Below are 12,269 nucleotides of genomic sequence, written 5' to 3'. Positions count from 1 at the left end.
ACTTCTCATCAGAGGCAGGAAATGACCAGTTATGGCTGCAACTGTTGCTGCATAAGAAGAGTCCTTAAAGACTTCATTAGTTCTTTTTAAAGCACAGCGACACATGTTCAGCTCTTACTTAACTAAATGATTTAAAAGAAGTTGGTACCGTCTAAAATATGAGAGTAGCTTTTTCAAATCATTATGCAACCGGTTGTTCAGAGTCATAACCACTTTTTCCCCATAGACGCTGAACGGAAGACTCTCGGCTTATCCTGAACCTCTTTGTTGCAAAGCTATTTATAATGCTGATATTTCCATTTCGTCCCGTTCCAGGCTGTAGATGAAATGAATGGAGCGTCGCACTCTGCCAGCTGCAGCTTGCTGGTGTTGATTGCACTGAATATGTGTAATAAAGTCAACTCTGAAATTGGAAAGCACCAAGTGTCTACAGACTGGGGACCAGATGTCAAAAACACCTAACATGAACAGCGTGACCTTTTAAAAAGTCATTTCACAAGTGTGTGATTACGGGCGTGGAGCAGAGAGGCATCTGGTTGATAACGAGGGAGTTTTTCCTCCTCACTGTCTCCAAGCGCCTGCTCACAGAGGGTCGTCTGATTGATGGGGCTTCTTTCTCATATTGTAGCATCTTTGCCTTTATGATATAAAGGTCACCAAGGCAACTGTTGTTGTGATTTGGAGCAATGTAAGTAAAACTGAATTGAACTGACCTATGCTCATATTGGTAAAGTATCTTATATATTATAGCAATATGGAATGTAGTTTGTAAAATTAACAAAACGTATGTGTTATGTCTTACTCAGGGAGTAGATCTTGATTTGCAGTCACACGTCTAAGCAACTATATTTCTGTAACCAAAACACTAAAACTTGCAATGTAGCATGTGAGTTGTTGCAGGGCTTTGGCTGAGGGGGGGTTCATCTCAGCGTTACTGCCTCTGGTTTGGGGCTGTAAAGCACTTCTTTAGTATCAGTCCTACACAGCATGGGGTGTGTCTAAAAGTCATTGCTGGAGCAAAATTGACAATTACCTATCCTGTCAGGGCTGTAGATCTAAGCAGAGTGATTAGGTAACAACTGTGGGTCTGACCTCACTAATGGTGCAGACACAAAATATCCTGAGGGAGCAAAGAGTGCTTGTGCCGCCAACTATTTAAACTGGCGGGGGTTGCAAGTAAAATAAAAGTCTTTTTATCTGGAGCTTTAAACTAGATATCTACACACAGCAGAGACCTTTCTCTCTGCTCACTATCGAGGGGCATACCTGGCTATCTAAGTACTCGATTTATCATGACAAGAGTTCTGTTGTTAAAAAGTCTTATTGTTGCCTGCTGTTGCTGAATGTGGCATTAATGAGAGTAGTGCGGTTGAGCTGGAAGAGCTGAGCTGAAAGGCTGTAGAGAATAGCACAGAGGGCTCATAATTATCACTGGATTTCTCACAGTGAGTTACAGCAGTTACATCATTTATTACTATATTGATTATAGCAGCTTTATAAGTCTCAATGTCTTTGTGTAATTCTCTATAATTATGTAGTTATAGCGGTTACTGAATTATGCGCAATTAAAACAACAAAATTCAGTTCGTGCACGTTACTACTCTTAGTGGTGTGCTGCGTTGCTTTATTTTGCTTGGACCTCTTCGTGCAAGTGGTTATATAAGAGTTTTATTCAATTGAGCCTGGAAAGTCTTTTTTCTAAGAAGAAATGTGAATGTGAGGAAGAAGAAAATCTGGCGTCTGATGTCCTGCTATAATGCCAGGACTGATGTGAATGACATTAAATGTCGAATCGAACCCAAAACAGTAGCTTTGAGACTTTTGTGTAAGAGTGTGTATGTGGTGGTCTTTATTCCTATTTCCTTCTGTAGCAAAAAAATGTTTGATTTGGTACAACGCCCCCCACTCCCGCTCCCATCTGCAGTCCCGTGGAGTAATGGAAGGAAGCGGGGCTTGGCTGGCAGATTGGGTAGCAGGATGGATGGAACTACTGTGGTGAACTCTGTGGGGATGAAGTCAGTGTCTGGCTCGCATTAAATCTTTACCAGACACATTCAGTCAACCAACAGCTAGATTCCAGCCAACATGCTTAGAACACATGAAGGTGTTAGCCTAGATCAAGACAAGCTGATGTCTCTGTTGCATGTGTTGGAGGAGCGCTGTGGGTGGCTGGAAGAGTGTCCCAGTAATGATTTCACTGGCTATTCTACAGAGAGCCATGTGATGTCTTATACAGCGCTGTAAAAGGTAAAGACCAGTTCAAAACTTACTAATGTTCTTGGCAAGCTGTTCACTGACGTGTGCAGGAAATATTGTCAAGCTAGTTGAAAAGAATGATGTCAACGAATATGCCACACAGCATTTGTGTTTTATTGCCCCGGCGAGAGGAGAGATGGCTTTGAGGGCTTCGCTGGTGCAGATTTGTAATGCAGGTCGGTGTGAGCTTGTAGACATGTCTGACACGTCTGCCTGAGATATCAGCCTCTGATCATAGTTAGCCTTTTTTCCATGCAAAAAATAAACATATAAATAAATAAATAAACAAACATTTTATCCTTTTTCACAACCGCCTTAGTGAGAGAAAGTTCACTTAGCACCACAAAAATTAAGCTAAAATGTGTGAGTGCACGTGCATTATAAATAACCTTTTAAATACAAAATTACCCAAATTATTATTTATGGACCATGTCTGCATTATTCCACACTTACCTATTTTCCTCTGGCTTACTTTCATAAAGATTTTCTTTTTTTATGTATGTATGTTCAACTGCTGCTATGGCAACAAGTAAATATTGCCATGTCATGCTTTTCATCTGTGCACAAGTGGTTTCCAGGAGGGCATAGGGTAATGTTATGGTTAATACTATACTGCGTATGTATGTTGATTATCACATTTATTGGCAGCACAGCTGTATGGAGCAAGAAACTTAAAATGTCATCTGGAAAATAGATTTCAATTTTATAAATTGGTCTCCACACTTGAGTGCTATGCTGACAAAGTATGTGCTAACAAAATGCATTAATGGCTCTCAAGCATGTTGCCAGCATCTTTATATTCACGCAGTTACTGCAGTGTGCAGCATGATTACATTTGCATTAGTTGGGCCTTTGGTGACCCTCATCCTCTGTTTCAACTTCATGCACTGATTCGGTGCCAGACAATCTGCTCTAAACTTCACATTTTAAGATGTCTAACAATAATGATGAATATGCAAGAAATACTCAGTGTTTGGCGAATTGGCTCAGACTACACTTTTGCTCATGGACATCCTCCATTATGCTTTTACCAGTAGTTCAGTCGCCACTTCATAGTATTACTCAGTCTCTCCACAGATGCTGGTGACCATATGAATGTTGGACATTAGTCATATTCCTTACTGGTTTGGATTCCAGTTGTGTCTGATGTTAAATAAAAGGGTGTCATTGAAAAAAAGCAAAAAAAAAAAAAAAACGTCTGGAAAACTTCTTGTACCAACTTTAATGGGTACAGGCTCTTTCAACACACACATGCTTTTCTTGCAAATTCTTGAGTTTTTCCTTCAATTACCAATGTTAAACAATCCAAAGTTACTTTAAAGGTATATTAAGCTGTTTTTGAGGTTATTGAAAAGAAAAAATAATATTGTGCAAGGATAAAATGTATAAATGTAGAATTTTGTGGACCCCCATCCCCCTTACTTTAGAGTTTCCGGTCACAATGGACCAGTCAGTTTTAACAGCTCTTAAATTAACACAACAAACATTTTTCACCAACAAATTCAGTTCAATAGGTCGTTCAGTGGGTCTTTTATTTATTTGGTCATTCACTGGGCCATTCAGGGGGTCAGAGGCCGAAAGGGGTGGGGGGTGGATTCCCATTCATTTCCTATGGCGGACACTTTTGACCGGGAACACCACATATATAACAAAGTTGATTAAAGCACTCAAAATTCAATGAAAGAGGTGCTCGTTACTTTTATATGTTCAAGTTCATAGTGTGGAGGATGTCATAAGGCCTTGAAGCAATCAGATGTAAAACACAATATTTATGAGTGTTTTAATTTGTAAATCAGTCAGATTTAATCCGAACACGACAGGAAGGTTTCAAGAATACACAGGAACAGATTTGTGGAAACCGAGATGTTGTCCCATCATCTTAAACACAGTGGCCGAGATGGACATGGCCGTTCCACCTAAGTGCGTATTGAGTTTGTGGCGAGGGAACGGCCACATACGCGTAACCTGAAAAAAAAAAACAAAACAAGAAAAGGAGATAACTCACAGGTAAGAAAACAGAATTCAGTTGACTGCAAGCTGTTATCTACTGCCATCTGGTGGTGAGGTTTTACACGCTCTACCTTTAATTATGAATGTTAGACTATTCAAGGCTACATGAATTGCATTAAATTTAGGTTTGAATCGGGAACACAGTAAAGCTGAAAATCATCTGAATACAAAATTTTGCAAGTCGTTAACTTTGCTGACAAAGCCAAACATTAAGCAAGTTCAACAATATGAGACATATACTGGTCAGCCTCTTCTGTTATTCCCTGATATCATTTGTAAAACTTTTCCGAGTCTCAGTCTGCTCACAAAAGAAGGACCAAGTTGAAAAGCTGAATCTGGCAAGTTTTTATTGAGCCAAGTTTTGGTCAGAAGAAAGCAACAATTCCTTATCTGCTTTCAGTCTTAGCCAGAGAAGCTCTAATTTATTGTCCATGAAGCTAAAGCTGGCTCAGTCAGTGTACCATAAAAAGTACTTTGAGTGTAATATTTGGAGGTAAAATGGTAACATATTATTGCCTTAACTCTTCTGTTGCCATTTCTGGACAGTTGAACTAGATATAAAAACACAGCATTGACACATTATCAGCTTATAAAAAAATGTATTATGAAACCAGTGCTTGCTCGCACACCCTACACATGGCGAGAAATGTGAAATATTAAAACCACTTGTCTAATATTGTGTAGCGCTCCCTCATCCCTACAAAACAGCTCTTTTACCACCGTTGCACTGATGAGGAACCTCCTGTGTCCTGTGGTGTCTGGAGCCATTCCTCCTTTGTTTTATAGCAAAGTTTGAAAAGGAGTTTATTTTTGTGGTACACATATAAGTAACATCCACAAGAAATCCAGAGAGACTGCCCAAGACGATCAATGCTCCTTATTTCTCACGTCAGTGGTTTTAATATCTGACATTCATCCTCCTATTAACTGCGTTTTTATTCCACTGACTTCTGAGAAAATCTCTTTATCAACTAAATATCCCAGTGTGTTCACCAGATGCTAACTTTCTCAGTATACTGATGCTCAACAGGTAGTTTGAAATACATCTATCATTGGATTTTTTTGAATAAAACCAGCTGCCTGCATCTGGAAAAGAGAGCTTAAAGACTCAAAAGAAAAGCTCTGCAAGAGCTTGAGAGTTGAATAATAATTCTTTGTGAGTTCATCATGAGCTAAACCCTTCATATCACACACTGTCATTTTTGTTTAAAATATGGACTACTTCAGCACCTTTTTTTTTTGGTCTTTTTAAATATTTTTCAGGATGTGAAAGTTTTCTGAGTGATTAAACAGCGGCTGATTTGTGCGTGAAGCAGAATCTAGGACAAAGTGAAATGTTTGACAAGAGTTTGACTCGAAGAATTCTTTTGTTTGCAGGTTTAATTTGTTAATTATGGTTATGCTCCGAGCTTCATTGCTTATACCTACTAATAGGCAGCAGTGTTGTGCTCATTAGCGAGTGGAGCACAGCAAGTCCCCATTTCTCCTGACATCCTGACTGTGTAAAGCAGTAGGGGAGATGGTACTGGTAGCCATCGCTCAGACGTAAGCATTCATTCCCACTAATACTTTGTGTTTTATAGAAAAGGGAAAACAGCCTTCAGTCTGCCTTACAGCGCTTTTTTTTTTTTACACGTGTTACAGGGAATTAGTGATACTTAATGAAGGATAAGCTTCCAAGTTTGTGTGCAGTCCTGCTGTTTTTCTCTGAAAGAAATGGGAGAAGGAAATGTAATTTTTTCTCATTTTAATGCTATTTTTAATTATTTGCTACCACTGCTCGTTCTATTTACACATATCTGTTAAAAAATTCCAGTGGTAGCACTGATTAAGTTATTGCCCATGCTTCAGAAATATTAAAGACGCAGCGCAGATGGTTTTAATTAGCCTGGCATGCACCATAGTCAAAAAGAATTAAGTTTAATGCGTGTTTGTTTAGAAACTCGAGCAGCATGGAACATAATGGGACAGTATTCACAGACCTGCATTTATTTTAAAAAGGAAACATTTTTACCTAATAGTAATGTTAGTATTGCTACATGACAGGTTTTGGCTTTAACAGAGTGCGCCAACATTATTTCAGCAGATCAATTCTCTTGTAAATGTTGCAACAAATACTAAATCTTCACAAACGCCATCAGCTTTGTATTCACTAGTTATTCCTAACATGCAGTCACGGCTGAGCACATCATAGAAAACAACCTGAGGCAACTGCACACACACACAGCACTGAAGCATCAACAAACACGCTTCCCCGGTACAGCGCAGGCCAGCTTTCCTTGACCTTCTCTATTACTCATTTCGGGGAAATGAACAGCAAAGAACTGGGTTCTGTATTCCAGATGAGCACATCATAGGTTTCAGGAGAAACCGTGTACGATGTGGGGGGGCTAATATAAACATCTCTCCTGTAAAGTTCGAGCTGCCCAGTGCGATTTGGGTTTTGTCAGTTATGACCAGCAGCTCAACATCTGAGATTAATGACGCTAAGAGAGCACCGTTACCCAGCAGCGAGGACTTTAGAGATCACCCGCGAGTGGATCTTTTTAAAAACGGGCTAAATCCTGCTCCATCTACAGAGCAGCTGAGGTATTACCTCAGGCAACGGCTATTTACTGGAGATTTCCTGTTTTCCAAAGTGAAGAATCTATGATTCATATGACTTCCTGGTTTTGATTAAAGCGCTAAAAGATTCTTGATTTAAAGCATATTTTTGTCCAGAGCAAATTTTATGTTGCAGATGGGGGGCAAATTAAAAAACAAAACAAAAAAAAAAGCAGGAAGTTTCTTGGTGTTGGGCTATCACGTGGTGTTAGAACAGCTTTACTTGGCATTGACTCTACTGAAGGGATGGTTGAGATCTGGCCACTGTGAAGCTGATGATCTAAATCATGACCCATCATGGCCTGTAGATGGGGATGTTGTCATTCTGGAAGAGATCACTCTTATGAGTACAGAAGTATTGTTTTGCAACAATGTAATAATTGTGATTAATTTTGTATTGGTCGGACTCTAATGTGTTATCCCTGTGTATATCCTGTTAGATTTGACCCCTTTCTGATTGAAATATAAAACTGCTTTTTTTAGATGTAAAAAATCCAGGTTAAATAAAGGTCTGGACTGAGATCACCAAAAAGGAATAATGATATAACAAGATTAAGCTCAAACACTCAAAGTTCTTCTTGCCCCATTAAAGGGAGGATTTTCTTAGTATGGTCCCCAAAGTTAAAGTTTGTTTTTTGAGTTTTTCTTCTTCAACAGAAGATAATTAAAACTACGGTGGTACGGCAGTAAGATAGACAAAAACAAAATTGTGGTCCATTTTATTTCTGTGGATATTTGACATTCATTTACAGCAACAGGGACATACTGTACTTAAACTGCACTTTATGGTTTTCAGGTTATGTTCCTTTTCAGATTTGTACAACAGCGGCACATATTTGACTACTGAACACCATCGATAACTTTCAATACAGTGCTCTGTACAGTGGTGTGAAAGCATGCTAGTTTGTAGCGCCACGCTGGAGAAAATGTAAGTGCAGTCCAACTGTGCTTCATTATTTGTTAATAACTATATTACCTTTGTAAAATCAGCACCAATCACATCGCTTGTAATGGTATCGCCAAAATACATTCAGAATAGCACCTTTACAATTTACGTGACAACAAAACGTAAGAAAAGAGTACAAAAATATTAAGATAGATGAAAGACTGTTGTTAGCTAGTTACAATGTGCCATTACAATGCCAGTAGATCCTTAATAAGTCAAACTCTCTGTGACAGGAAGTTTTATTAACCAGTGATGTGTTCAAATTCCTTAAATAAATTAAAATAATAGGGGTAACATTGTACAGTTTCGTAGCTGTGATAGTAGCTTAGCAGCAGGCTTGTATTTCCATGCTGCAAACATGTTTTTATATGAAAAGGAATTTTTCCCAGTAATAGAAATGCAACACTTTAAACTAACATACAAAATGTTTGATAGAAGAACATAAAGAAAAAGTTCCTGATACATTCTGAATTTTCAGATGTGAATTAGATGCTCTCTGCATTTTTTAACCCCAAAGAGGGTGCAGGGTAATGAAATGAACTTCAGATGTCTTCCGAACAGGATGTTCTGCTCTGTGATCAAAAGATCCCACAGAAGCCAAGATTTGGAACAGGACTTTTCCTGCTATGATTCAGTCGCAAGTCAAGATACACAATAATTATCCACTTGCTAACATCCTGGGGGGGCAGAGTCATGTGGAAAGCAGCATGGACGATCAGTAGGGGTAGGGTGAGATGGAAATGTAGATGATAAAGATGCTCTGGTAGGTAATGCGGCCTTGCAGCGATATAGTGGTGGCCTGCACTTTGAGCCTCACTAGTCCAGGTCTGTCCAGAACCTGCAGGGTGTAGATGATCCCTCTGCCGGCCTCATCTCTGATACCGAACACCTGCCCCAGCCCGCCTGCCTCCGGTTCTTGCTCAAGTATTGTAAAGGATGTGCGCTCCTGCAGGATGCCAGACTCTGAGAAAGCTGACAGTCGTACCACGTTGTGATTGGCTGGAATGCCGGAGGGAAGAGTGAGCAGCTTGTACTGCAGGAGCAGAGGAGAGCCTCCGGTGGCGCAATCCAGCAAGCAAGGCCTGTAACAGGTCCTTTAAAAGTCGTCCGGAAAAAAAATAAATTATTAATTCATATAATGAACATAATTTTGCATTTGTGTGGTATCTACAACTTAATTAATAACCCTGTATAACACTTATTAATGTTGCAAATTACCCGGGTCTTCTTCCACTCTGGTAGGATGCAGGGCAGGGTGTATCCAGACACTGGTATCCTCCTCGGGTGTTAAAACACATCTGGTTGCGTCCACACTGGATGCCTTGTTCTACACACTCATCAATGTCTAAGAGAAAGAGAGGGGATAAGTATATAGCTGTAATAATTTGAGGGGAAGGTGGAAGTTTTAAAACAGTTTAAGGAGACATTTACCTTTACAGCTTCGGCCGTTGGGTAGCAGCTGGTATCCAGGGGGACACAGGCACTGGAAACTACCAATCGTATTTCGGCATTCATGTTGGCACGGTTTCTTGAGGAGGCACTCGTCCACATCTGTAAGTGGAAAACAACAGAACATTGTTTGGGCTTATATTGTAAGAATCCTTTGTTATTTTACATCTTTTGGAGTCTTTTTGATTTCAACTTACCAACACACTTGCCGTCTCTGTTGGTGTACCCGACAGGACAGCTCTGCCTGGTGATGCGAGATACTCCATGGGAACGGGAGAGGATTGGCCTGCCGAGGGATGACACCAGCTGTGGGACGAGTCTCGCCTTGACTCTGGTTCCGTTTGTGAAGGTGTGCCCTCTCTCAAGCCCTGCGCAGGAGCGCCCATCGCCGAGTAGCACTGTCCCAGGGGGGCACAGACACCTGAAGCTGCCCGGCACATTGCGGCACTGATAGGCGCAGGGATTTGGCGTTTGCAGACACTCATCGATGTCTGGAAATGAAAAACAAAAGTTAAGTAGTGAGTTGTGCTTCCGTTGGGTGTGATGTTTAGGGTTTTTTTGTTAAACAAACGTAATAATTACCCAAACATGGAAGCCCAACTCCCTGAGATCGATAGCCTCTGGGACACACGCATCCATAACCTCCGACTGTGTTTCGACAGATCTGAGTGTAGCGACACATGTGACTTCCATCCTGGCATTCGTCAATATCTGAAAAATGTCCAGATCAAAAAAGGATGATTTTCACACAGTCATATCCAGTGTTGGGTAAGTTACTTTAAAATAGTAACTTAGTTACATTACTAGTTACTTCTCTCAAAAGTAACTCAGTTACTTCAAGTTACTCGTTACTTTCAAAGTAACTAGTTACCAGGGAAAGTAACTTTGGTTTTACTCAGACTTCTCTTGTTAATGTGTTGCTTCCATAACTTTGCCAGTCTTCTAGCTTGCTTACTTGCCACAGTGCACTGTGCCACCTACCAATAGAAAGGAAAAGATAATGTGCACATTTCCACGAGAGAAATCCCACGCCTGGACCGTCATTGACTGCTGCCATGATTCTAGCCTACGTCACAGCGTCATGTGCGCCTTTTACATCCAACACAAAAACTGCAGTCGTGGTGCTTTGATTGTACTCAGAACTCGGAAATTCTGCCTTCTGAATAGGAAGATGTAGGTAACACCAGACTGCAGATGAGCTGCATACAGAGCTGGACTGGGACAGAAAATTGGCCCGGGCGTTTTGACTAGAGACTGGCCACCATTATAGGAAAAATCATAAAGCCTTTGAATGAAAACAAACACTGTTGTGACAGTGATGTTCACTGTTCTGATGGTATATATGCATCAGTCTATCAATCGTTTGTTGTAAGATTCGGATAATTATTTAATAAAAGCTAGACATTTTAAATGAGAATAAGAAAGAAAAGTATTTCTTTGTGCCCCCCTCTCCCTGTTAATGCCCTACATGCCCCCCTGGCAACACTTTGCTAGACCCGCCCCTGCACAGTTACCAGCTGTCAGCTACATAAAAAAGGATCCTGGTGTTATTTGTCTCTCAGAAACAGTTCATAACTTCAACTCATTCATGTCACCTAAAAGGTAAACCTGTTTCTCCATCACAGCTCTGATGGTTCAGTAAGGACATCTCCTGGTTTCATCTTCATGTTTCCCTCTCACCACATCTCCAAACCGACATCATGACCAGCAGCTTTACAGCTGTGGCTCCAGCAAACATCAGCTGATACTAGAAATTAATATTAAATAAATTCTAACAACAGCTGATCAAGCTTAAACGTGCTGCTGTTGTTTAGCGCGACATCCGTTGGTTTCCTCTTTCTGGCGCAAAGTGAGCGATAAACAAACAAGAGAGCCGATCAGCTGATCATTGATCAGTTTTCATGATTGAAGTAGAAACGGGAGAGGGAGGGGGGAGAATGAAAGAAGAAGAGGCAGCTGTGCAGCAAAGACACAGAATAACTCCAGCTTGGTGTCTTTTTCATTGTAGCTGAATTACGGGACAAACTGTTCCTTTTCACCTCAATAAGAAACGCATAATATTTTCTCTGAATACCAGACGGGATGGTTGGCAACTCTAATAACTTATGAACAAAATAAAGTTCAACATCATTAACTTCACAGCACCACCCAGCTGTATAGAAACTCCGTCATGCTAGCTAGCACGCAGTACGAAAAAGTCAGAATAACGAAAATAAACTCCACCTACACTTGGTTCATATCTGACCCAGAGAGACTGCAGGTCATAACTTCTTACCTGAAGTTCAGTTCACACTTGGACCTGCGGCCGCCTCGGGTCTCTCCTCCTCCTGCCTCCCCTTTCCTTCATCCACCTGCTGCCTCCACCACTTGCTAATGTTACTGAATCTGTGGAAGCTCCGCGATGCCACCACACGAAGTAACGACTAACGCGTTCCTGATTTTGGCACAATAACTAGTTACCGTGCTCGTTACCACAATAATAACGTAGTTACTGTAACGCGTTACTTAATAACGCGTTAGTCCCAACACTGGTCATATCCAGCTATACCTTAACGATAGATTAAGGTTAATGGTTATATTGACAAAACCGATAACTTTAGTTTGCTTTTCCTCACTTTGGCTAAATAAAGGTTGATTTAAGCCTGGATTATGCATCTTGTTCTTGTTGTATTTTTCCTGAAATTATCATTTTCTCTTTATTAAGAAAAAAAAAGACCCCTTTACACACGCCTGTGTTTAGTGATTGCTCCTACACTGCAAACACTGCCTCTTTTACGTGAGTGCACTTGGCTAGATTGGGACGACCTGAGCTAGTATGTGTGTTAATGCTGACTGCGATTGCTGACATGAAGCCAGTTAAAGAGAAGATATCCTGAGTACCTTAAAGCTGCCGTGCAGCAGTGTCTACCATAAACTCTGCTGCATCTTGTTACAGAAGTTTTCTTTTCGCAGCAGTGGATTTACAGTTCATAAAATCTTTTGCTCTCTATTTGGCCTCTTTTGA

At 40.5% G+C, this 12,269-nt stretch overlaps 1 protein-coding gene and 1 long non-coding RNA gene across 2 annotated transcripts in view; one reads left to right on the top strand and one right to left on the bottom strand.

Annotated features, from left to right (window-relative positions):
* The first annotated feature begins 580 nt into the window (after positions 1–580).
* Positions 581–10,694, top strand: LOC146562219 (uncharacterized). Its single transcript, XR_014894633.1, has 3 exons — positions 581–688; positions 9,256–9,369; positions 9,499–10,694. It is a non-coding gene; the product is annotated as an uncharacterized LOC146562219 (long non-coding RNA).
* hmcn2 (hemicentin 2) overlaps positions 7,574–12,269 on the bottom strand; it is a 46,594-nt gene continuing 41,898 nt past the window's right edge. Inside the window, exons 77-81 of the mRNA XM_085293789.1 lie at positions 9,848–9,976; positions 9,463–9,756; positions 9,248–9,367; positions 9,035–9,161; positions 7,574–8,910 (exon numbers count right to left, since the gene is read on the bottom strand). Of these exons, the coding sequence (XP_085149915.1) occupies positions 8,532–8,910; positions 9,035–9,161; positions 9,248–9,367; positions 9,463–9,756; positions 9,848–9,976 (1,049 nt within the window). The 3' untranslated portion in view covers positions 7,574–8,531. The remainder of the gene's footprint in view (positions 8,911–9,034; positions 9,162–9,247; positions 9,368–9,462; positions 9,757–9,847; positions 9,977–12,269) is intronic.

Source organism: Mchenga conophoros, linkage group LG12, assembly GCF_057382185.1.
Source record: "Mchenga conophoros isolate Kocher_MC1m ecotype Shallow Benthic linkage group LG12, M_conophoros_male_GT1.1, whole genome shotgun sequence".
Lineage (NCBI taxonomy): Eukaryota > Metazoa > Chordata > Actinopteri > Cichliformes > Cichlidae > Mchenga > Mchenga conophoros.
This window is presented reverse-complemented; position numbering and strand designations above follow the sequence as displayed.